At 49.5% G+C, this 25,383-nt stretch overlaps 1 protein-coding gene across 6 annotated transcripts; it reads right to left on the bottom strand.

Annotated features, from left to right (window-relative positions):
• Positions 1-588: 588 nt before the first annotated feature.
• Trim3 (tripartite motif containing 3) lies at positions 589-24,889 on the bottom strand. Of its 6 annotated transcripts, none has more exons than XM_028858170.2 (12): positions 24,756-24,889; positions 16,129-16,294; positions 9,769-10,000; positions 9,442-9,611; positions 9,049-9,229; positions 7,913-8,645; positions 7,619-7,722; positions 3,145-3,312; positions 2,797-2,965; positions 2,499-2,569; positions 1,254-1,394; positions 589-1,159 (listed from the first exon to the last, which is right to left on the bottom strand). In XM_028858170.2, exons 2-12 carry the CDS (start codon positions 16,257-16,259, stop codon positions 1,007-1,009), a joined length of 2,253 nt encoding a protein of 750 aa, XP_028714003.1. In that variant the 5' UTR covers positions 16,260-16,294; positions 24,756-24,889; the 3' UTR covers positions 589-1,006. The 6 variants fall into 6 exon arrangements, with proteins under 6 accessions (XP_028714003.1, XP_028714007.1, XP_028714004.1 ...); XM_028858174.2 differs by having other exon boundaries at positions 9,442-9,593; XM_028858171.2 differs by having other exon boundaries at positions 24,782-24,883.
• Positions 24,890-25,383: the final 494 nt, after the last annotated feature.

Here is a 25,383-nt window from a genome sequence, read left to right as displayed (position 1 = left end):
GCATGCATTCAGGGATTCATTCTTGCTCTCCTCTCCTGAAGTAAAAAAAAAAAAAAAAAAGCAAACCCGGAACTGGACTCTAGGGTTATAAAGAAAGACTAGGCCATAGAGGTGGAAGGAGGGCATGTTCAGGGACTCTAAATGAGTAGGAGGTGTAGATAATCGAGATACATTGTATATATGTGTGAAATTGTCAAAGAATAAGTAAAAATACTCTTTAGGGCCTGGAGAGATGACTTAGCAGTTAAGAGCTCACTTTGTTCTTGCAGAGGACCTAGGTTTGGTTCCCAGCACCTACATGATAGCAAACAACCATCTCTAACCCCAGATCCAGGGGATCTAACACTCCTTTCTGGCATCCACAGACAATGCAATCATGTAGTATAAGACAAATACATAAACACAATACCCCTATTAATACAATTAAATGAATATTTAAAACAAAACAATTAAAAATATTCTTTAAAAATTCCACCACTTGTAGAGACTGTGTCCTCTGCCTATCGGCTTGATCACTTCTTTTAAGTTCAAAGTAGATACCAACACCCCAACCCTTCAGAGACCCACCCCACAAGAACCTAGCAAAAACACCTTGGCGAACACATTTATTTAATATGGGGTGGGGTATTGCTGTCTCTGTCAGTGTGTATGGGGTGGTAGGGAGACAACCAGAGGGACTTCTGTTCTGAAGTAAGAGGCTGTTCTGGCCCCAGGCTGGGGGGCAGAGAGCAGACTGAGGGTGTAAGGTGGGGGGTGTGTTAAAGGGGGTAGGGTGAAGCTCTGCACACATCCTTTGGACCAGTCCAGGCCCACCCAGTCACCAAAGCAAGAACCGAATAAATAAAGTGCAACCGTGGGGTTGGGGAGGAAGGGAAGGGCACTGGGCACACCCACGCCCACAGCCCACATTCAGTGCTGCCGGGTCTGGCCCACCTCTTAGCCAGACCCTCTTGTCCAATCACCCCTATGTCCGTCCCTCCATGAGCCAAGCAGGGCCCTTGTGTAGCTACTGGAGGTAGCGATAGGCCTTAAAGCAGTGGTTGCCAGCATCAGCCACTACCACGTGGCCATCCGAGGTCAATGCCAAGCCCTGTGGGCCATAGAGTGGCTCTGCAGATGTGTTGATATAGGACAGGAAGGAGCCAGAGCTGTCGAATACCTGGGAAAGAAGTGGAGAATGGAAGCAGAAGTAGTCAGGCAGAGAAGAAGCTCAGCACGACGTTTCACTCTAGTCATCCCCAGGCCCCACTCACCTGGATTCGGCTATTGCCCCAGTCGGCCACGATGATGTTCCCATTGGAATCCACAGCTACTCCCGTGGGGGCATTGAACTGTCCATTGCCCTCGCCATGTGAGCCAAATTTGAAGAGGAACTCTCCATCGGCACTGTACACCTGGTGGGGGAAGGGGCTAGGGACTGGGGACCTGACCTCAGGCAGAGGGCAAGGCCTTGGAGGGTGGGGTGAAGCTCCAGGGAGAATTCCCAGATCTGCAGCTTAGCCCAGAAATCCTTTTCAGACATCACACAGTATCCCACTGCCCATCAGACATTCCTGCTGATGCTTCCCTGGGAGAGCGGTACTTCCCATTTCTCTATCTCAGTACTGCTACCACCTTGCTGTCACTGATTGTTCTCAGCTGGACAGGAAACATTTGAACACATCCCTGATTCTGACTCAAGTCTCTTCCTTATATATATACTGCTATACCTGTGCCAAGGTCCAGGCTCTCATCATTTCTCATCTAGATCACTGCCTCTAGCACTGCCCTAGTCATTGTGACCTTTTCTAAAATGAATAGGGGTTCATTTAACAGGGGTTCCTTTCTAAGATGAACAGGGGTTCCTTAAGCACTCCCCATTGCTCTTAAAAAGAGAGACAGCTCCTCCACGGGACACACAGGTCTCATCCTTACCTTGTACTAGCATACCTAGTCTGAATTACCCATGGTTTCCAGAGCTGACTTCCATGGTCTTTTCCTGTGTCTTTTTTTAAATAGTGTATCATGTATCCCAGGTGGTCCTTGAATTCATGTAGACAAGGATGCCCCTGAACTCCTGATCTTTTTGCCTTATCTCCAAGTGCTGGGATTACTGCTGTGTATCACTACACCTGACCTCTTCTGTGTCCTCTGCCCGAAACCCCCTCCTTCTCCATTTTTTGGCTAATTCTACTGGTGACTCGGGTCTTCCCCTGTCCCTCCCACGGTTCCCTGCACCTATCGCAGAATCTATTACTTCCGATTGTAATTTCCTGACTGTCTTCTCTTCCCCGACAGACTCTAACCAAGGAGACAGGAAATGTGTGTACTTTACTCAGCCCTGCACCCCCAGCGGCCAGCACAGGGCCTGGGACCAAGTCGCCATGCCATCAATGTTTATTGGTTCAATGAAGGGTTTCAAGGGGGCTTGGGAGAAGGAGGGAGGGGGAAAAGGAGTTTTTTGAAGAGGAGGGGCCAATGGGACAGGGATCATGGAAGGAGGGAGGGAGGACACTGACCTTCACTGAGTGGTTATGGAAATCTGTTACTACAATCTCATTCTTGTTGTTCACAGCCACAAAGTGGGGCCCTGAAAATAGAAAGTGGGTCTTAAAGCATTAAGCTGAGGCACTCAGTCAGGAAAAGGGTAGGATTTCTGGGCAGGGTGAGATACCCTGTCTCTGAGAGGATGGAACTAGATGTTAGGAAAGGGGAATTGGAGTCAAGATATAGAAGGGGTCTTCACACCTGGAGGACCCTGGAAATTCTATGGAACTGGAGTATCGCAGCCTGGATCTTGGAGTTCTTCTCTCGTACCTGCAAAGTGGCGGTCGGTGGCCCCACGGCCTCCAAAACGCCCAACCAGCTTGCCATTGGGCTGGAAGGTGAAGACACAGCAAGATTTGTTGTCCACCACAATGATATGTCCATTCCGGTCCACAGCCACTCCTTTGGGTCCCATGAGGCGGCCAGCTCCAATCTTGGTCTGTAGGAAGGGCATACTATAAGGGACTTTATCCTGACTAGTGCTATAGAGAATAAGGTCCTGGCCTAGTAGCAAAGCAGAACCTTGAGTTGGTGATAGTCCACTCTAGGCCCTGACCTAACGTGGTCAGTGGAGCAGGTCACCAGGGGTTCAAAGCACAGCAACAGCAAGCTTCTCACCTTGAACTTGCCCTCGGGGGAGAAGATGCTGACCCAACGGTTGTCATAGTCTGCCACAATAATGTCTCCATTGGTGTCCACTGCCACACCTGTGGGACGCTGTAGTTGCCCAGGTGAGCGCCCACGGACCCCAAATCGGAACTTGAACTGGCCCTCATTGGAGAAAACCTGGAGTGGAGGAGCAAGGGAGGGAGCAGGGAGGAGGGGAAACACTGTGGGTACAGAGGAAAGGGAGCTGGGTCCTAGCAAGATCCCATTTATTCAGTCATTCAACAAGCACTTGCAGACACCATGCCAGGGGTACAGAGGAAGCACGTGAGAGATACCTTAGAGGACTTGCAGTAGGGGCGTGAAGGGGAGTGTGAGAACACAAATGGAACCAAGGGGACAGCGGGAAAAGGCACCAAGAGAAGAAGACATGTGAGCTAACAGCCTGTAAAGATGTCAATTAGACCCAGCGAGAACAACTTTTGAAAGGTACAGAGTCTAGTTAGCATGAACCCTGTCTGAGGACCTCACTAGTGTGGCTGGAGTAGTCAACAGGAATTACATTTCACCCGAGCTATAACGAGGAGCCACTGAAAATTTATGGCCAGAGAAGTGACAGATCTGCTTTTACAAAGGTACTCTAACAGGAAAGAGACAGGACTGGAAGGTGGCCAACCAGTTAGAAGCTGTAGCAGGAATTCAGATGAAAGAGAACGGTGGTTTGGACCAAGGAAACTACCGAGAGGGAAGCAGACGGACTCAAAAGGAATACAGGAGGAAAACGCAACAGAACTTCACAGCTGAGTGGAAAAGGGTAGGTGAGAAGGGAAAAGCCCACAAGGATTGTTCCCTTCGGTTTGTGGGCTAAAAAGACAACCTTTCTTCTGGATAGACTGAATTTTTTTTTTTAAGGTTTTCATGTTATGTGTATGGATGTTTTTCCTGCATGCATCTCTGTACACCACCAGTGCCAGGTGTCCATGGAGGCCAGAAGAGGGCACTAGATCCCCGGAAACTGGAGTAACAGACAGTTATGAGCTGCCATGAGGATGCTGGGAATCAAACCCTGGTCCTCTGGAAGAGCAGCCAGTGCTCTTTTGTTTTGTTTTGTTTTTCGAGACAGGGTTTCTCTGTGTAGCTTTGGAGCCTGTCCTGGAACTCACTTGGTAGCCTCAGGCTGTCTCGAACTCACAGAGATCCGCCTGCCTCTGCCTCCTGAGTGCTGGGACTAAAGGCGTGCGCCACCACTGCCGGCGCAGCCAGTACTCTTAATCACTACACAACTCTCCAGTGACCCACCCAGAATGAATCTTTCCATCTCCCCTTCTCCTACTCCTCCACCTTAGCCTCTCAAGATGCTAAGATCTCTTCATCCTAAAGCATCTCTTTTAATCTCCTTTTCCTCTTAAACTACATCTTCTAACTTAACAGCTCCATTACTCATCGCATAATTCTTATATACTCCATTTTGTTACAGCCTCTGGGGACACAGGATGGGTCAGAGCCAAAAGCTACCACAGAGAGCTCAAATTCTGTGCATCGGGCTTGATATTCAGTTCAGCCCTGCTCATAACTTCATGGTCACCTGGGGATAGGTCTTCCAGACCCATCCTCCCCGGCACATCACCTTCATGACTGTGTAGCAAGACCTCACCTGGTCAGTCAGCACTCTGCACTGGTCCTATGCAAAGCCAAAATTGTCAGGAGAAAGAAAGTACCACAGGGTAAGGAAAGGAAGTGAGGGGGACTAAAATGAACAGCTACATCAGCAGTGAGGCAGTCCAGCAGCCGTTTCTCATTGTGGCAGATTCAACAGTGGGGAGGGTCTGGAAAGCCTCATTCTTCCCATCCTTTATCACATCCCCCCTATCAGAAATGGCCAACTCCTATTTATCTTTTAGAGTTCCAAAATTTCCAGGTCATTTCTTCAGAGTTTCCACTTTATTTAAATCAGCACATAGATGTAAAGTTGGGGCCCTACAGTATATATTGTATAGCTTTCTTTATAACAACTGCCACTTTGTGGCTGTATATCTGTGGCCCGCCCCTTCTAAGGATGCAAGCCCTGTTTGGAGTTGGTGCTGTATCAGTTTTGTCTGCTGCTGCATTTTCAGTTGTATATAGCTTCTGGTATCTAGGATGTATCCAACCGACCAAAGAATCTTCCAGTTCAATCTCAGGCCTAAACTCGACGGACAGATCAATTTGGAAGCCACACAGCAACCTCAAAACTCAAGAGGGATAAAAGTGAACTCATCAACTTAACACTGGGCCTGATTCTTAATGGGAACACCACTGACCCAGCCCACCAAGTCCTCATTCTCCATCCCGTCCCCTTCTCCCATGACATTCGATTCTCAGTAAAAACTGCTACATTATTTCCTTCACAGCACTAGAATTTGCTGGACTCTCATTTTGGTCCCTGCACCTCTCTCCTATACCATGGTAACATTAAGTAGATCTCTGACTTCAAGGATCTCAACAGAAAATGACAACAACAAAAAAGATAAAACATCATAAAAACGACAAACCAACCCAGAAAAGAAGTGTGAAAACTACCATAGCAAAGGGCTGAGGGAGGACAGAAGAATGTGATCAGCATGCTGCCTGCAGGGAAGGAGGATGTCCCCAGAGAGAGCTAACAAATTTCTGGACTATGACAATGATAGGATGCTGGATATTTAGAATTAAATTATTCATTCAAAAATCATGAAGCATTTTCTCGTTGTTGGGCAGATGTGCTATGTTAGTAGGGTTCCACCCTGCACTATAGGGCAAGCTCACAAGGACCCCCCAAGCCTCATGAGAAAAGTGGGGGAGTCACTTCCTATAGATGTGAGCTCAGCCCACATCAGTCCTGAGGCGTCCAGAGTAAGAGAGGTAAGCACTCAGCTTTGGAATCCAAGAACAGTCTTCCCGCAGCTCTGACATCAGGGTGGACTGGGAAGCAGAAAGAAGCAAGGATGGTTACAGAGTAGCAGGTGTCTGGAACAGAGGACTATACCAGGCCTCTCACAACCAGAGGGTCAAGCAGCACCAGCTTTTCTGTGTGTGTGAACAACAGGACAGCGGTCCCTAAATCTCAACCTTTGTGCTAGAACGCATTTCTGGCCTAAAGGGAAGAAAGGAGAGGGAGGTGGAAGGTGATCCTGAATAGAATGCCAGCATTATCCCAGAACTCCCAAGTACCCCTCTCATCATCTAGGCTGGTCCCAAATCCCTTCCTGGGTTTCTCTGTTCCTCTACCCTAAGAAAAAAGTGAGCTGGCAGGCCTGAGAATCTGGCTGCAAGGGTTTCTGCTAGGTGGAGTCGGGTCAGGGAGTTGCTGAGAGTACCAAGAAAAGCAGAACTGGACTCGTGACAAGGATATTCAGGCAGCGTAAGAAATTTAAAGGTACGGGTGTTTCAAAGTAAGGATCTTCAGGTTAAGGTGTAGCTGCACAATAATACATTTCTAAGAATTGAGGTACACAGTAGCTAATCTCACAGTGTAAAACCAAAATTCCATCTTCAAAAATCACTTCTAAAACCATTTACAATCTGACCTCAGCCACTCCAAGTTCCTAATAGCCAGCTTCTTGCAGTCAGAATGGGATGTGAACGTCCCACTCCAGCACTTTCCCATCTCCTTGCCTTTGTTTACAGTCTACACCTGGACAATGATATTTTTAACAACAGCTAGGTGTTAGGTATACTACATTACATCATTTAATACTCCCAACAATCCTGAAAAATGCTTTTCCTAATTTTACACATGAGTTAACTACAGTGCCAAGGGGTCACATGACTTGCTAGTACAGGGAGAGCCAGGATTCAAGCTGAGGTGTCTGGTTTCAGAGCCCAAGCGTTCAATCACTACACTGTCTACCACACTCACACCCACTGTGCTAGGATCAGTGCTTTCTGCAAGGAATAGAGGGAAGGAAAACCACATTTCCTGGTTGTAGCAAGGAGCTTGCAGTACATCGGAGACCATGAGTACTGAGTGTGATTGATGTCTGAATCAGCCGTGTGAGATACAAGGAAAAGAAACGCAGGTACAGAACCACTTGAGGTTGTGTGCCACCCTTGAGCTGATGAAAGGCACTCCCTTTTAATTCTCTAGTCACCCAGATAGCTGCATTCTCCAGGCAGATAACATACCCTGGAGCCAGACTGGTATGCTGGAAGATAGCAGGGAAGGGCAGACCTGCAACCTGACCACTATGATAAAGTAGATCAGCCAGCAGACGGCTCAAGAAAAGACAGAGCGGAAGAAGGCAGGAGCCAATCTAGGAGCTCACACAGCCTTAGCATGGCCTGGGAAGCAAAGGCAACAAGCACAAGAACCCTGGCTCTGACTGAAGGTCCTGGGTAGGCAAGAGGGGCTTGATTCACAGCTCTTTAAAGATGGTTCTAACTGTGGCTTTGATCTTCAGGAGGTGACCCGAAGGCTGTACTGTGCAAATCCTTTCTGGTACTGAAGGAGCTAGGTAAAGAGACTCACCTGAATACACTGGTTGTTGCTGTCTGCTACCACTATGCGGCCACTGCTCGCGGCAGACACACCTTGTAAATTGGTGAATTCACCTTTCTCCCTTCCACGGCTGCCTGTGGGTAAGAGATGAGAAGGAAAACACAAATTAACTGACATCAGTCTGAACCTCTCTCCCTTCCTCACTGAGACCCCTGCCTGAGCCAGCCCCCACCACCTTTCCCTAGGCCCCCATCAGGCCCTCCCCTCAATCTTCATCCAACCCTCCCCCTGGCCTGCATTTGGCTCTGCGCTTGGCCTACCTACCAACACGAAAGACGAGTTCATCCTCAATCGGGTTGTCCTTCCGTTTGCCACCAGTGCTGTACATGGAACTGGGTCTACGCACTGCCTTCTGGCGCACATGGCTGCCAGGACCACCGGGAGACTTGACCCGGCGCTTCACATCATCTGGGGACGGTGGAAGGTCCCCGGGTCGCAGGGCACGCACACGGAAGGGGCTGCCACGAACCGGCTGTCCATAGAGCAGCACCGAGAGGAGCAGGTCACCTTCTGTGCGTGCAGTATACACCAGCTCATATGTGCCATTCTTGTGGTCCACCACCGGCACTGCAAGGCGTGTGCCATCAGGGCCGGTGATCTCTGCACACAGCTCCGCGCTACCTGTGCGCACCAGCCGCCCATCTTTGTCTTTGGTGGTGACAGTGAGTGAAGCAGGCTGGCCGACTAGTGCCTGGCGCAGGCCCTCGCCAGTGGCCACCGTCTCATGTGCGGTGGCACTGGTGGTGAGCAGTGCACCCAGATTGAGCACCGATCTCCGCAATCCATCTACTTCAAGGACCAGTTCCAGCTGTGCATTCTCGTGTGGCCTTTCCGGGAAGGCCTGAGCCGCCAGTGCGGCCAGCCTCTCTCGCATGTGCTTTCTCACTAGCAATACCTCAGGGGCAGAGCCCAGTCTCAATGCCTGCTCCGCAAAGCTGCAGCTACTGCCAATGTGTTCCTGACCCTGGCGCAGAGTGTCTAACTGTGTCTGCAACACCTGTAGAAGAAGAAGAGATGGGGTGGGTGTGCAGACTGGCAAAAGTGAAGCTGCTGTGATGACCGATGAGCTCGTAGTACCATGGCAGGAAAGAAATAAACAGAGATGCATGTGGACAGGGAGGGAGATGACCACAGCAGTGGCAGACCGTGTGGTCAGGGAGGGAGATGACCACAGCAGTGACAGACTGTGGATTAGGAAACAGATGACCACAGTAGTGGCAGACCGTGGATAGAGAGGATGACCACAGCGACAGACTGTGTGGACAGGGAGGTAGATGACCACAGACAGACCATGTTGAGAGGCAGAACAGAGGCTGGAGAAAAGGAACCCTCATGCCGACAATGGAGGCAGTAAAATCATCTCATCCCAGACCATGGTTGGCAAGGGTGACCCGACGCACCTTCTGCTTGGCCCCACAAATGTTCTCCAAATCGCTGACCAGAGCCTGCTTGCGCTGCTGCAGGGCTTGCTCCAGGTCCTCAAAGGCTGCACTTATCTGGGCCAGGGCCTCTGCCTTGCGCTCTTGCAGCTGCTGGCTGATGCCCCCAACTAAGGCGATAGCGGCGGAGAGCTGTGGCAATCTGAGGAGATGAGACATCTCATACCAGGATTGCTGGAGGGTGCCCTCGCCAGATTAGACCTTCTCAAAGATAGCCTTACTACGGCCCACTGGGAGAGCCTCTATTTGACCTTCTAGAGCCTACTTGTCCTTCCCAGGCCCCTTCCTTCCCCTCCCTAGTGCCCCTGCCCTGCCCCGCTGAGGCGCCAGTCCAGATGCCCTGAAGATGCCTACCGGCCTCGCACAGCCTCAAGCTGGCGCTGCAGGGCTGCTTTGTGCTGCTCCACCACGTCCCGCAGCAGCACTGTGCCATGTTCCCGGTGCTCCCCTGCGCGACACTCACCACACATGGCAGTTTCACAGGCCTCACAGTAAAACTCCATCGTCTGGCGGTACAAGGGCTCCTATGAGGCAACAGCCAGGCACTACACTTCTTTGTCCCCTCCCCTCTGGCCCTCTTTACCCCTGTCGAGCACCTCGCCCACGGCCACCCTACCCTCATCACCTCTCCTTCTCCTCCCACCCCAAGTCCTGGCCTCACTGGGCCTCGCTTGGGCCCACCTTGCCTTCATGGTTGGGGCAGGAGAGAGGGCGGCCAGCCACCGCACTGAGGGGGTGGGGGTCTTCGGGGTCGTGGGCCCCATCAGGTGCCTGCTGCATGGCCTCCATGAGGCTGCTGATGAAGAAGTTGTTTTGTAGGGCTGAGACACCCTGTTCTGGGAGGATGGATGTCTGCCGGCACACTGGACAGGACAGTGTCAGGCTCTGAGCAGGGATGTAGTTCTGGAGGCATCTGGCCAAAGAGAAGGGGGAGTCAAAGCAGGGGGGTCACAAGCACCCCTCATAGGTCCTAACCCTTTTACACAGATGTGCCATTAATATTTCACTTTGAAAGTGCTTTGTGTGGAGTGCACATACACACAGGCCTCATCGGCCAGCAGGTGTTAAAAGGCCTCTGAGGACTGAGCAGAAATACATTGCTGGTCTATCTAAGAACAGACATGTCTACATTCCTCTGCTTGAACAAACACAGGCTCACCTTTCACAGGTGTTTACCAAACCTCCTCAAGAAAATATGTAACAAGCCCTTCTCATCCTGCTACTCCTGGCCTCTTCGACGCATTAAACATTTACTGACTGCTTACTCTTGCCAAATTTGTGCCAAGCTCTGGGGATAAAAAAATAAAACACAGTGCCAGCCTTTAAAATAGTTCTAGTCCTCAGAGGGAAAAACAAAGACACAGAATTAGAGTTTAAAGATTAAGGACACTGGTCCTTGAGTTAGTGTGCCTCGGTTCAATTCCCTGGCCAGGACCAAATCCACTGTGTGCCCCCTGACATGTTACTTTCACAAGCCGAGGTCTTTTCCCTTATAAGATGGAAACAGTACAGAATTCAGATGCATGAGGATTACATGTAAAAGGCCCGCTTACATGTATGTAAGGAGGATTAAATGTAAAGCACTTGGCCCTCTAAAGCACGATGCACAAAGAGCATAGTAGACGGGGTCGTGAGGAAAGGCGTGTGGCTCAGGTGGGTGGAGAGGAGGCCAGGAGAGGCTTCAGAAGTGATGGAAAGAAAATCTGTGTGGAGAGATAACTGTTGGGCCAAGCAGAGAAAGGTGGAGGGAGAGGAAGAAGGGGAGAGAAGGCACTTTAGCATGATGGGGACAGCAAGGCAGGACAAGAAAAATGCAGGAGCCTAGCAGTGGATCCCAGCAGCAGCAGGCGGCCACACAACTGCAGGACACATGTGCTGGATGCTATGCCTTGTACTTTATATGAAGAGGTGCAGAAAGGCTAAGTGGTCATAGCAATCAAGCTAGTGGGCATTGGAGCCCGGTTTTAAATGCAGAGCAAGCCTGTGCTTCACCAACACACTCACTATTCCAGGGAGGAGGGGAGAGAGACCTGGATTGCAGGAACAAATTTATACTGAAGAAACACAGCCAGGTGTGGCAGCACATGCCTATCGTTCCAGTACTAAAGAGACTGAGTAGGAGGACTGCCTCAATTTCAAGGCCAGCCTGGGCTATATAATGAGGCCCAGCAGGGGGTAGTGGTAGATTAGATGTAGGGAGGAAGAGAAAATAAAAAGGAGAGAGGAAAGCCACCAATGACAAGTAGGTATGGAGAGTGAGGGTGACCATTCTTTTTATTTATTTATTTTGCTTTTTGGAGACAGGGTTTCTCTGTGTAGCCCTGGCTGTCCTGGAACTCGCTCTGTAGACCAGACTGGCCTTGAACTCACAGAGATCTGCCTGCCTCTGCCTGGGATTAAAGGCGTGCGCCACCACCGCCTGGTGTAGGGGGTGGGAGACCATTCTTAACTGGCATCTGAGAGAATGACGGTGACATAACATCACCATGAAAAACCACAGAGAGCGGCACTGGGGAGGAGGGGGGTTAAGAGACAGCGGTGGGGGCCATCAACATTCAGACAGCCTCAGTAGCCAAGAGGGAGGATGAGATCAGAGAGGATACGGACAGTGGTAAGAGAGGGGGACAGAGAATTCAGCCAAGATGAACAAGAGCAGTGGGGATGGGCAGAGGCTGGAGAGTGACAGTGTCCGGGCAGCCGCGAGAGTACAGAAGGAGGGGATGAGTCAGTCACTAGGGTGGGAAGTGGCTGAGGAGTGGGAAGTGCCCTCTGCATTTGGCAAACACGAGGAGACTTTTCTCTGTGAAGGTGACAGCGATGGCAATAGCAGTGGGAGAAGAGTCTGAGTGATACAAGTTGAAGAGTGCCGGGGAGGCCGGGTAGTTGAGTGGGAGGGGCTTGAAGGACTGGATGGAGCTGCAGGGAGACAAGAGAATAGTTTTCCTGTGCTAATAAGGGGGACTTTAGTTTCGCCATCTACCCAACCTACCACTGAGCTGCATCCCCCGGCCCACTGTTATGGGAATTTGGAGCTTCTTTCCGAGCTGAAAAGTTAGCAGTAGAGAGGGAGCGAAGGGAGAGACCAGGAAGCCAGTAAGACAAAGCCCGGGGGATGGAGAGAGGTTGGCCTAAAGGGGAGGCATGGACCCCATCCTCTGCTGGCGGGGAGAACACAAGAAGGGTGGCTTTAGAGGGGCACAGCGCCAAAGGCAGAACAAGGGTGCCTAACTTGCCTGAGGCAGGATCCAGCAGAGGGAAGAAGGGAGGGGCGAGGAATGAGGGTGGCTGGGATTAGTCACCAGAGGGAGGGAGAGGACAGTGATTACTAGAAACAGACACCAGACTGAAGGCAGCTGTGCCTGGAGATCATGGATCCACGGAAGAACGATACCCACGGTGCACACTGCCCTGTATCCCAGGCTCTTCTTTGGCTCTTGCCTATACCTTTTGTTCTTAATTAAAATGTACCAAACATTATGTGTCGGGTACGGTCTTAAGTGCTTTACAAATATTAACTGGTTTCTCTGTGACCTACTTCTCTCTGAAGTCCCTCCCAGTAGAGTGGTTTTTGTTTCATGCTCCACATTCCTTAGGGCCAGAAGGTGGGGTTGAGTGAGTCCTCCCTTTTCTCAGCTAGAACATTCCATGTGTCTGCAGCTCCTTCGAAGCTGCTCTCTTCTGCCTACACCGCGCCATCTCGAAACTGTCTCCACTGACCTGAGAGTTGCTTCTCCATTTACTGAAGTCCTTTTCCTGGCTCTGCTCTTCTATCCCAACTTCTCACCCCCTCACGTCTGCCAACCTCTCAGTGGCTCTGACACCTACCAGATGACCCACCTCCATCATGGTTTCTTCATCCTTACCTCCTTACCATCGAAGAACCTTTCCTTCACTTCACCTCATCTGTCCATTCCCATGTTCCCACTACCACCCACATCTCATCAACTGTCACTTCTTTGACTCGGAAATCTGTCCCAATCTGTCCCTGACGGCTCTCATCCCACTATTCTAGCTCTGTTCCCACAGTGCACCTTGTAAGTGATGGACAATTCCTTCCTGTTTGTCAAACATCCTTGGATTGCCATCATTTCCAAATGGTCTTACTTCTTCCCTTGCTCCTTTAAAATTCACTCTCCATACAACTAGTGAGCTTTAAAAAGACTCTAACTGTAACATATACGCAGAGGGCCTATATGTTACAACTAGATATTTTTCTTTAAAGCTCACTCACTAGTGTAGAAGGGGAGGTGCCTAGTCTCACTACAACTTGATATACCGTGGCTGGCTGATAGAGAAACGGAAGAAGAGGAGTGGATGGGAGGGGAGGTAGAGGGAAAAAATGGAAGGAAAGCAGTGAAGGGAAACTTCTGTTGGGGTGTAAAAAATAAAAAAATAAAAACAATCAATCAAATAAAAAATCTAATTAAGCCAGACATGATGTCATACACCTGTAATCACAACACTCAGGAGGCTGAGGCAAGAGGGTCACCTGTACAACATCAGCCTGGACTACACAGAGGCTTTGATTCCACCTCCTCCTAGCACCTGCCTCACTCACCAGCATAGTCTGGTTTCTTTTTCACTCTATTTTCTTCTTTTTATTATTATTATTTTGTATTTTTTCCCTTTGAGACAAAGTCTCACTACACAGCCCCTCTAGCCTTCAAAGTGATAGGAATTAAAGGTGTATTCCATCACATCCAGATCCATTTACTTCTTAAGGCACCGATTTTTCTACTGCCAGTACCCTTCTCTTCTCTCACATCCCTGAGTTATTTATAAGCCGTGTAGCCTTGGCTACCCTCCTTAATAACTTAGTGACTCTCAACCTTAGTTTCTTTGTCTCTAAAATGGGAATGATGTATCTTTTGGAGCTGGGAAGATGTTTCAGTGGGTAAGAGTGCTTGATGGTTTGAGTTTGAATCTCCAGCATCCACATAGAAAGCCAGGCACAGCTGATGTGCCTGTAACTCCAGTATTGGGGGGATGGAGACTGCAGATCCCAGAAGCCTGCTGGCCAATCAACCTAACCAAACAATGAGCTTCCAGTTCAATGAAACATCCTGTTTAGGACAATAAGGCAGACAACAATAAAGGAAGACACCTGGCATCTTCCTCTGGTCTCCACATGAATGCACGTGAACTTACACACGTGAAAAATGCATCCACTCATACAGCACACACAAACAAAAGAAAAAAAAAACTTAAGTAAATCAATACAGGTAAATCAAGTAGAGAGTGCATGGCCAACTGTAAGCAGTCACTAATTTCCCCCAAGAATGCTGGGGGATCTGGGCATACAACAAAGTGCAGAGGCATCCAGTTACAGCTCTGACCCAGCACTGAAATTCTATGACATGGGCTTAGCAGAGGACAAAGGTGTGAGGGAAGTGGGCCAGGGACAGTTAGATGATCAGCTGTAGGGCTGAGGATGGATAGAGAAGAGAGGGGAGCCAGGGCAGAGGTGGCACATGGGAGGAGAGGAGTAGTTGAGGAGGCTAGGCTGTAGATTAAGTCAAAGGCAGCATAGCAGAAGCAGGGTGACAGGAGCTAGAAGAGGAAGGCTGGAGTTTACAGTCACAGAAGTACTCGTCTCCAGGTGACGGACAACAAGACTGGAGTGATGGTTAGGAGAGCGCTAGTCAGACAAAGCCGATGATGACCATGGACATTAGGAACGAAGGCACAAATGGGTAGTGAGGTCCACAAGCTGCTGGAAGAATTTGAATGGGCAGGATGGCTGAGACCTTTGCTCACTGATAAACGAAGAAGATAACAAAGGTGGAATTTCAAAGAGCAGGGCTGTCAGGGAAGCAGGATCAGATTTAGTGAAAGCAGGGGATAGATGGAAGGTTTGGAGAGACACTGGTGAGAAGATCTGGGGACTAGGACTTCTCAGGTACAGCCATGAGATATGAGGCCAGAGAGAAAATGCTGCCAAAATACAATGTGATCACGAGGAAAACCATGCCAAGGCTTTGAGTGGTTGTCAGGTAACACAAATTTCCTAATAGGCGTACCGAGCCCACTTCCCTATCCAGTTTCATACCAGACCACTTCTAATCACTCACTCTGCTCCAGCTACACAGGGCCTCTCATAGGCCCCCTCATCCAACACATTCCCCAGGCTACATGGTCTTGTTGAGCTTTCCATTCTGCCTAGCCTGCTCTTAAATTCCCTTTACCTAACTCCTGTCCATCCCTGGAATGCACAGGATTCTCCAGACTATAACATCACTAAGACCGCACAGTTTAGTACTGTATCTGCAGAACTTACTATGAGTGTAATTCATGGGTCTAACAATCCAGCTCTATGATTATTTGATTGCTACCTCTCTCACTTTACTACAAACCCTTTAATCATAAAGATCATGTCTCTAGAGATGAGTATGGTGGTGCATGCCTTCAATCTCAGCACTTGAGAGGCAGAGGCAGGTGGATGCCTGTGAGTTCAAGGCCAGCCTACTCTACATAGTGAATTCCAGGCTACCAAGGGCTACACTGTGAGACCTTGTCTCAATAAATAAATAAAATAAAATCATGTCTGGTTTTTTGCTCCTCGGTGCACATTCGATGACTTGTATTGGGTCTGACACATAGCAGTCACTCAGTAAAGAAGTATTAGCAGAATGAAGGCACAATGCATAGAAGCCTAGAAGCTGGGAAGGGCTGGCTTTCTCCTAGAGCCTCAGAATAGGCAGGAAAGAACAAACCTAACTTCATATATCCACTTTTTCTTCCATCAGTCATAAACTATACTGGTTCCAGGGCTGGCTGGGAGTCTCAGAGGATTTCTCCTCTGGCTACTTTGTGATCTGGGACGGAGCTGACAAAGCCTGATTCTAGGCAACACTCTGGCCCAGTATTCAGAGTTCCTGGTTCTCTCACAGCTTACTGCAACCAAATCCTTATCTTCTGCAAGGTGGGATTCACTTGTCCTTCCCTCCCATATGCACACATTCCCTTTATTTATAACATGCATTTCCCTTGGGGGCAATGGGTGCTGCAGGATCTTGGCCCCTCTCTGGTAGCCCCCCTCACCTTTCACAGAAGGTATGTAGACAAGGCAGAACTTTGGGGCACCGGTACCGATCCAGGCAGATACTGCATACCAGAAACTGCTTGTCCATTGGCTGCACCTCCGGGCCAGGACTGTCCTCCCTCTTTGCCATGGTGACCACAGATGGTTCCTGCCACTCACACCAGCCTGTGTACAGAGAAACAGTCAGCAGCAGGGAGGCCAGCACCTCCCTCTCCTCACCCGATCTCCAGCAGAGAAATGTGCCCCTTTCTTCCCTGCCAGGGACAGGACAAGGTGGTGGCTGGAAGACCAGGGTGAAGTGCGTGGGTGGAGTGACTCCGGAGTGTGGCACTATTTCAGAGCACAGATTTAGGGTCACACTGGATTTTAAAGCGCCTCTTTTGCCATCTTGGTGACTCTGGATCATTCTTCAAACCTCAGCTTCTAATTTATAATAACGCATATACTAAGTCCCATCTCAAATGCTTAAGAGCCTGAGAGGGTACAAGTCAAGTGCACAGTCCAAGAAGAGCTTTTTCACTGACAACCCCAACTCTCTTCTGCTCAGCACCTCCAACCAGCCTCCAGTAATCATTTCCGGTAGCCCCTCCCCCCACACTCTGACCCACCACGTAGCACAACTGCCTGGGGTTGCACTCTTGGCCACACCAATCAGTATTAGGGTTAAGGATGACTCCCAGCCACTCCTTTCTCCCAGATGCTAAGCTGTTGCTCCCATCTCGGGCTGCCCCCGGTTCTCTACTGGAACGCAGCACCTGGTCTTCTGCTCGTCTAGCCTGTGCCTTCCCACCCATCACCCCTTCTAACCAGAGTGAGTTTGTGAAGATAGATTTGATCCTACCATTACTCCTTTTAAATTCCTTCAATGGTTCTCCACTGTCCAGAGGATAAAGTCTTTAAACCGGCCCAAAAGGCTGAGCAATGCCTTGTTCATACTTCCCACTCAACCTCTGGTCTCACAATCTATGATCTGTCATAATGGTTTCAATTCCTAGAAAACTCCATGTTCTCTTTGTTTCTGTAGTTACACATTCTGTTCACTTCTGCCTGAGAAACTCTTGTCCCCTTCCTAGTTTTCATGTAAATGTCACTTCCTTTAGCGAGGTCCCCTGGGACCTCCCAAAGTCTGGGTTGGGTGCTACCCCTGTCCCTCAATTCCTTGTATTTCCTCCATCCTAGACCTCACCCTACACTATAATTTTGTTATTTCTCTGCTCCCTTCATATGCAGTATTCTTGAAAGCAGGTATACTATTTTACTTCTCCATTTCTAGGACTTAGCAAGGAGTCTGACATTAAGAATGACCTGTCTTTACTGAATTTGATGACTAATTTGAAATACTTATTTACTAAGTGCCTACTGTGCAAAGACACTGGAAGGGTGGGGAAGTGATAGCAGATAGTTAAAACTATTATAAGTAGCCGGGTTGATGGCACACACCTTTAATCCCAGCACTCAGGAGGCAGAGGCACGGAGGTCTCTGTGAGCCTGAGGCCATAGTGAGTTCCAGCATAGCCAGAGCTATGTAGAGAGACCATGTCTCAAAAACACATAACAACAAGAGGAAAGGATTATAAGTGATAAGTAAATACATAATTGCCCAGAGGTGGCAAGGACTAACATGAAGAAAAATGATGTGAAGAGAAATTAAACTCTTAACTGAATGATGCCAAAGGGCTCTGCAAGCAGAGAGTAGGGGCAGTGGCAGGAATGACGAAGAGCCCAGGGAGGGGCCTGAAGCAAAAATGTAAAAAAAAGTAAATGCATTCTCAGGAGAAGGCTCATATGTAAATGGACTATGTGCTTAAAGCAAAGTGAATAACAGCAAGAGCATTAAGAATATTACTTTATCCTAAGGTAGACAGAGGGATGAGGCAATTTACAAATAAATGGAAACAAACTGGAATATTCTTCTGGTATGAAGAGAAATCACAGAGAAACAGAAACAGAAGTGGAGTGAGGAGGACTTGTCAGGAAGCTACCCCAGTTTTTTTTTTTTTTTTTTCTTCCAGAGCTGAGGACCAAAGCCAGGGCCTTGTGCTTGCTAGGCAAGTGCTCTACCACTGAGCTAAATCCCCAACCCCGCTACCCCAGTTCTTCAGGTAACACGGTGTTACAGAGTTAGAGGCAGGAAGGTTGACTGATGCGAATGTGTGTGAGGTTGAATTAGAAGGACAGTGTCATTCATGGACTGGATGCCAGAGTAAAAAGGGCGCATTGATAACAACTCCCCTGTTTCTCAACTGAGCAAATAGCAGACCATGAATAGACAGAAAGGCTAATAAGGGGCTGTCTGCAAGCACCAGGCTGAGCTCCAGAAGACAGAGAAGAATTCCATAAGCAAGAGGCATCAAGATCATGATGGGAAAACCTACAGAGACAACCAAACCAAACCAGCGGAAATTCATAAACTGTGGACCAAGAGCTGTGGAGCCTCCATGGGACTGAACTAGGCCCTCTGCATAGGTGAGACAGTTTGTGTAGCTTGACCTGCTTAAGGGGCCCCCTTGCAATAGGATCAGGATCCATCCCTGCTGTATGAATGGGCTTTTTGGAGCCCAGTGCCTATGGTGGGACACCTTACACAGTCTTGGTTCGGGGGAGAGGCTTGGACCTGCTTCACCTGGATATACCTGGCTCTGCTGACTCCCCACGGGAGGGCTTGCCTTGGAGGAGGCGGGAATGGGGGGTGGGTTGGGGAGAAGGGTGGGGAGGATGGAGAAGAGGAGGATCTGTGCTTGGTATGTAAAATTAATAGAAAATTTCTTTTTTTTTTTAAATTTTTTTTTCCCCAGGCTGGCCTTGAACTCGTGATCCTCCTGCCTCCGCCTCCTTCAGCAAATCCTACCGGTGTGCGCCACCACAACCTGCAAGACCGTATTTTTTTTTGTTGTTGTTGTTTTGTTTTTTGTTTTTTCGAGACAGGGTTTCTCTGTGTAGCTTTGCGCCTTTCCTGGAACTTGCTTTGGAGACCAGGTTGGCCTCAAACTCACAGAGATCCGCCTGGCTCTGCCTCACGAGTGCTGGGATTAAAGGCGTGAACCACCACCACCCCGGAAAATTTCTTAATAATAAAAAAAGAAGAGGCTGTCTGGGGCATTCTGTTCCAGGCACACTAAGTTTGAACTATATATAACACAATGTCCAGGTGGAGCAGTTAAGTGAGAAACAGAATACAGGAGCTCAGGAGAGAATTCTGGGTTTGTTATTGATTTGGAATCACTGGCATATTAATGGCCCTTAAAGCAGTAGGAAAGGATGATAGAGTAGCTTGGGATAGAAAGCGGACAGTGATGGGGGTGGGGCGGGGTGAAACAGGTTGAAGACTAGACTGTTCACTACGTTTGGCTGTGGTGGAGGGGTTAGGGCAGAAGCCAGGCCAGAAGGATGAGCGAATGAGTCAGGTTCACAAAGCAGATGTAGACTGTCCTCGACAGAAATTTACACATGAAGGAGCTGAAAAACAGGCAGTGAGTAGGACCAGATCACCACTGCTGTGCCCAGCTAGATGCACCATGGGCATCTTAAAGACAATGAATGAATGACAGCCCAGAGGCCTCTTCAGGTTTGGGGAGGGATAGCAGGAGGGCTGAAGTGCATTCGTCCTGAGTGGATGTGCTGGTGGGTGTGGGAAGGAAAGGAAGGATTTGCTTGAGAAAATCCTCTGCTGATATGGGCACTGGCATTTTGGGGGACTTAATGCCAGGACATAAGAGGGAGGGAGGGAGGGAGGCTGGCTGATGGGACAGGGAGGCTGAAGGCAAACTGAAGCTTAAAATTGTAAACGGGAAGGCTGAGAGAAGAGCACTAGCAGCCTGCTGAGCCTGGCTGGGGCAGCTGGACATTAGGCTCCACCTCTCTAAACCCTGGGGATCTCCCAGCCTGTCACACAGAGGCGGGAATTGGGCTACATCCAAGGACCAACAGCTCCTCCCTCCCTTCCCCTTCCTGTTTCAGCTTCCCACCCAGATTCACAAGGCATCACATCTGCTGTGGTCATACCCCAGCCTCAATCTAGGGTTCGCTAGACTGATTCCCTGAGGTCTTCCTGCTCCTGGGTCACCCCTCTGTTCTAGACGTAGACCTCCAACAGTCCCAGACTCAAGTGGGCTACTTATCACAGCAGACACTTGGAGGATCTTGGACACAGAGCTAGGTTGTACCCTCCTTCCTTGGGTGTGTTTGTCCCTTATCCCACCCATATACTTTACGGCTCAGTCCCAAAGGCACTTCATTTCTCATTCAGCATTCACTGGACACCTCTGCAGCGATACAAAGATAAATGGACACAGCTGAGCTTTCATGGATCCCACAATCAAATAAACAGATTTCTGCCATGCAGTGTGGTGATGAACATGACAGGGAGACACGATTGCTCTAGGAGCACAAAGTAAGTTCCCTAACTTGGACCCGATGCAGGGATGGGCCCAGAGGAATAGACACTGAAGATGGGTAAGTTATAGAGCACATGGTACCTATTGTCTCTGGAAGCTGCATCACTCACTGTGGCAGGAGAGGGCTAACAAATGAGATGCAGAGCTAAGCAGGGGCTGCACCACAGCATGCTTTGTTGCCCTTATTAAGGACTTTAGACTTTACCCCCTTTCCTGCTAGGGGATTAAGGCTTTATCCAAAGTGCAAAAGAAAAGTTTGGTGGTGGTTGGAGGGAGGGGGAGGTTAAGCCCAGAATGACAAAAGTAGATTTTTTTGATTGCTGTGTGAAAAAGAGGGGTCAAGAGTGGAAGTTTAAGAGACTGGCTTGAAGAGAGTGGGTGCTAGGGGAGGCTGAAATAGTTTTCACAGGGAGAAACCAATAGAACCTGGTAACTGGTTGGTACTATAGGAAGAGCCAGGGTAGAAGAAAGGATTAGAAATGGTTACTAGTTTTCTAGCTTGAGAACTAGAAGAGTTTGGGTGACAGGGTGATAAGTCCAGTGTTTAACACAATGACTCCGAGGTGCCCATGGGACACAGTTCAAGTGGAACAGCTCTCAGTTGGGAAGGCAACCTGAAGTACAGGAAAGAGAAGACATGGATTTAGATTTCTTTGGTATAGGGATATTCCTGAAGCCACAATGAAGTAGATGACACCAGGGGAGAGCAAGAAAGGAGGGCCTATAACTTAGCCCCCAGGAATGCCAACGTTTAAGATAAGGGCTCAGAATATAAAGATGCAAAGAAGAAGGGGAAGGTATCAGAGACAGGAAAGGCACAGAGGAAGCAAGCTATTTGGAGGCAAAGGGAGAAGAGACCCTTATCATCAAGCCAATGATCATCACTGTGAAATGTCAGACGCACCATCATTTAAAGTCACCAAAGAAGCTGTTCTAGCTTCAAGTAGTGTGCTTTCTGGGAGCTGGACAGAGAGCTAAGAAGCTGATTTTGAACAAAGACAGCTAATGCTAAATAAATGGGATCCTTGACATAGAGGGGAAAAATATGTTTCAAAGCTTTTCAGGTTTTCCAAATTCTCAAATAACATCCAACTTCCCCCATGACGTTCTTCTCCAATCACACTAGATTCCCAGTGTACAGGATTTACACAGCTGTGAGCTGGAGGTGACCACAGGCATTGTTGAGGTGTGTATGGGTGGAGGGAGTTGGCTAGGCTCACTTGCTAAAATGACTCACTCCTACTCAGTAGCCTCTAGGTATATTTGATCATTTGAGGCTCAGAAAAATAACAAACGTCTGCAGGCTGTAGCCTTTGGGCTTTCTCCAAAAGAAAAGTAACAACAATGGATGAGAGAAAGCCCTTAAACCTGAGCAACCCTTCCCTTCCCAGGAAAGTGATGAAATTCACATCACTCATCCCCCTCCCCCCCAAATGCCTGGCAGAGTAAGTACATGGATCATTCAATCAAATGTCCCTGGACACACTGTAGGCCAAGCCCTTCATCTAGGAACTAGAGACACAAAGTAGGATCAAGTAGCTCCCTACCTTTCACCTGTGGGAAACTGACATGTACACACATAATGACAACGTGATAGGAACCATGATCCCGACAAGTTCAAACTGCTAGGGCAGGCAGTATCTAACTTGGTGGAGAATGGAAAAGACTTCCAGAGGAAGGGATGTCTGAGCGGGATCTTGCATGACAAACATGAGTTTGATAGGTGCCTTGGGAAAACTGAGTAAAAGAACAGAAATATGAAACATTTACAAACAGAATAGTAGTATGAGAGAGTAAGCCTCAAAAGGGCAGCACCTGAACCCCATGGTTTTGTGACCCACTGATCTAAGTACCCCATTCACTGCACTGGTTGCCATTAAATGTTTAATTCCATGGGGTTTTGCTTCAGGGTCTTGTCTCTGTTTATGTAATCTGTCTGGGTAATCTCATTATTTCCCACAGTCTTAATTCCCATGCAGTTCTTACCCCCAAAGCCTTGTGCTGAAGACTTCCTTGAATCTCAGACCTGTACTTGTAATTGCATTGTTGGACACCTCTACCTTGATGATGAGCAGAATTATCCCAAACTGCATTCATTCCCTCCTGACGTTTTCTTCCTGCTGTGTTTCTCCTCTCCATTAAAAGGTACCACCATTCACCATGCCTCATCAGTGGGGACCCTAGTAATCTCAACTCTGATTTTTCTCTCATCTCCACATACAAGCTATGATACATCCTTGATGCAAAAATGTGCTCAAGTTTAAAAAGTCAAGAGATGTATGCATTGGGGCTGGGGTCCCCGTGATCCTATACTTGTGCATATATTTACATACACATATGTAACAATAATAACCAAAGAAAAGGAGGCTACCAGTTTAAGAGGAGAGCATGGGAGGGGTTAGAAGGAGGGTAACTAGGAGGGGATGGAGGGAGGAAAGGGATGAGACAAAGTGATGTAATTCTATTTTAATTAAAAAAATTTTTAATAAAAAAACCTGGTTTTTCGAGACAGGGTTTCTCCGCGTAGCCCTGGCTGTCCTGAAACTTGCGCTGTAGACCAGGCTGGCCTCGAACTCTGAAATCTGTCTGCCTCTACCTCCCAAGTGCTGGGATTACAGGCATGTGTGCCACCACCGTCTTTTAAAGTCATGAAATTTAGGATCTAGTCCTGTCACTAATTCCATTACACAAGATAAGTCTAAGCATCTTTCTACCCCATACCCATATTTGTAAAATGGGAGGGAGAGGGTTTCCTGTTCTCGAAATCTGAGATTCCAAAGGCTCCCTTTCAAATTTAAGGATCCTATAGACTGCAATGTGCCCACGATGAAATCCCATCTCAAACTAGCTTGAAGATTTGATTGCTAATTTCCATCACAAAGCTAAGCATGTTAGAGGGTGCTCACAGGCTGCCCCTCCCCTTGCTTTCCAAAATAATTGTTTTCTGAGTTTAAGTCACCTCTGGCATTCACTCTCAGCCCTCTTCTGTGACAGCACTCGTGTTTTCTGAACATAGGGGCTACTATCTCAACCACGATCCCTTTCTCTCAAGTTCTATTAGCAGAAATGCCACTGTCTTCTAAGTAGCTGAGTTGGTAACTACCATGTAGAAAGTCCTCAACAGATGCTGGTGACAGGGGAGTTGTTTAAACTCTGCAGGTCCCTTTCACCAAAGAGCAGCAAAATCAAAAGCAGTAACAAGACAAAGGAACAAAGTTCCAAGGAGACCTCCATTTAGCACAAGGTAGCTTTCCCACAGCATAAGACAGTAAGCGCTCTCTCACTGGAGGCATCCAAGTCAAGAGAGGCAGGGCACCTGTCAGGCCTGCAGCTCTCATTCACATTCTGCAGCAAACCGGAGCCCTGCTTAGGAGATATGCACTGATGTGCTGCACAGGGTGGCTGTAGATAACCACTGCACCCACCCTGAAATCTCAGATTTATTTTCCCTCTGGGGCAAGTCCTATTTTTTTTTTCGGTCCACATTGGACTCCCACACCAGGAATATGCACAGGGCCTGATTTTAGTCATATTGACCTCCTGGGGTGCAGCCTGCCCTTCCAACCTGCAACCATCTGTCCCTGCAGGTTTGCGGCCCAGGTTCTGAAACCAAGTCCAGGAGGAAGGTGGTGGGAACTAGGGAGGGGCCTCGAGTCTTCCAGGCGGGGCCCAGGCTGAGGGAGAACTAGAGGGGTCCTTTCCTATAAGAAACAGCCTCTGCAGGAGCTTCCTGTCCAGCAAACAGTGCCCGCAGCGGAGGAAGGATGTCCTCCATCCTGGCTGGTGGGCTGGTGGTGCCCCAGGAGGACAGAGAAGGGAACAGGGGTGGAGGCGTCTGCACCAGGGAGAAAGGAACCCTTCGGACAAGCGGGGCCACAAGATTCCAGAGTGCCAATCAGCAACCCCACCCACCCCCCACCACCATCGGCCGCAGCATTCGGTACCCTCCGCCAACACACACAGGCTCCCAAAACCCGCGCTCCTAAAAGGAACCATCACCCATCCACCCGCGCCTCCCCCCAACCGCACCGCCCGCAAACATGGACCTCACGTGAGCAGCCACAGCCCAAAGAATCCCCCCGCTGCTCTCACAGACACGGACACGCCTCACGTGGACAGAGACTGGAACAGCTTTTGAAAAGCATCCGCGCCCCCACCCACAGACGCTCGGACCGACACACCGCCGCTAGCACCCGGACCCGGACCCCGACACACAGGGGAACCAAACGCACCCAGGGGGCTCGCACGGCGCACTCACGGCGTGGGAGCAGGATGGGAGGGCAAGGCCCGGACTGCAGCCACTCGGAGCGGCCCGCGGCGCTGCCCCCGCTGCCAGCGCCCGTCCGCCCGGCCCTGCCCGCGGCGCCGCCCCACGTCCCGCGCCTCCGCCTGTCCCCGCGCCGGCGCCGCCGCCGGACCCGTCGCACAGGCCGGAGGGAGGGGCCGGGGCGGGGCTGCGGACCGGCCGGGGGAGGGGGCGACTCGGGGGCTGAAGGCCCGCCCCAACCACGCCCCCGTCTCACAGACCACGCCCATCATCCCCTCCGCCCCTGCGGCTCCCGGCGCTACCTCCGCGGTGCGGCTAGGAGCTGGCAAGCGGATCCAGGATCTAAGATCCGGGATCCTCATCCTGGCTCGCTGCCTCCGGCTCCCGAGGGCGAGTAGCTGGGTTCAGGTGGTGGCACTCGGTGCCTTCAAGAAAAAGCAGCTAGAACCAGCTGGATTCAGTACTCTGAGATACCGTCCCAGCCGCTTCTGGTCGCACCTTCTCTGGCTTTCTTGGGGGCTCCTGTGAAATCTGCTAGTTTGGTTTCCGCGGCACAAGAGGGAGGGGGACCACCTGTACCTCCGCCCAGAACT

This window comes from Peromyscus leucopus, chromosome 1 (assembly GCF_004664715.2).
Source record: "Peromyscus leucopus breed LL Stock chromosome 1, UCI_PerLeu_2.1, whole genome shotgun sequence".
Lineage (NCBI taxonomy): Eukaryota > Metazoa > Chordata > Mammalia > Rodentia > Cricetidae > Peromyscus > Peromyscus leucopus.
The sequence above is the reverse complement of the archived record's forward strand: the minus strand, read 5'-3'. Positions and strand labels throughout refer to the sequence as shown.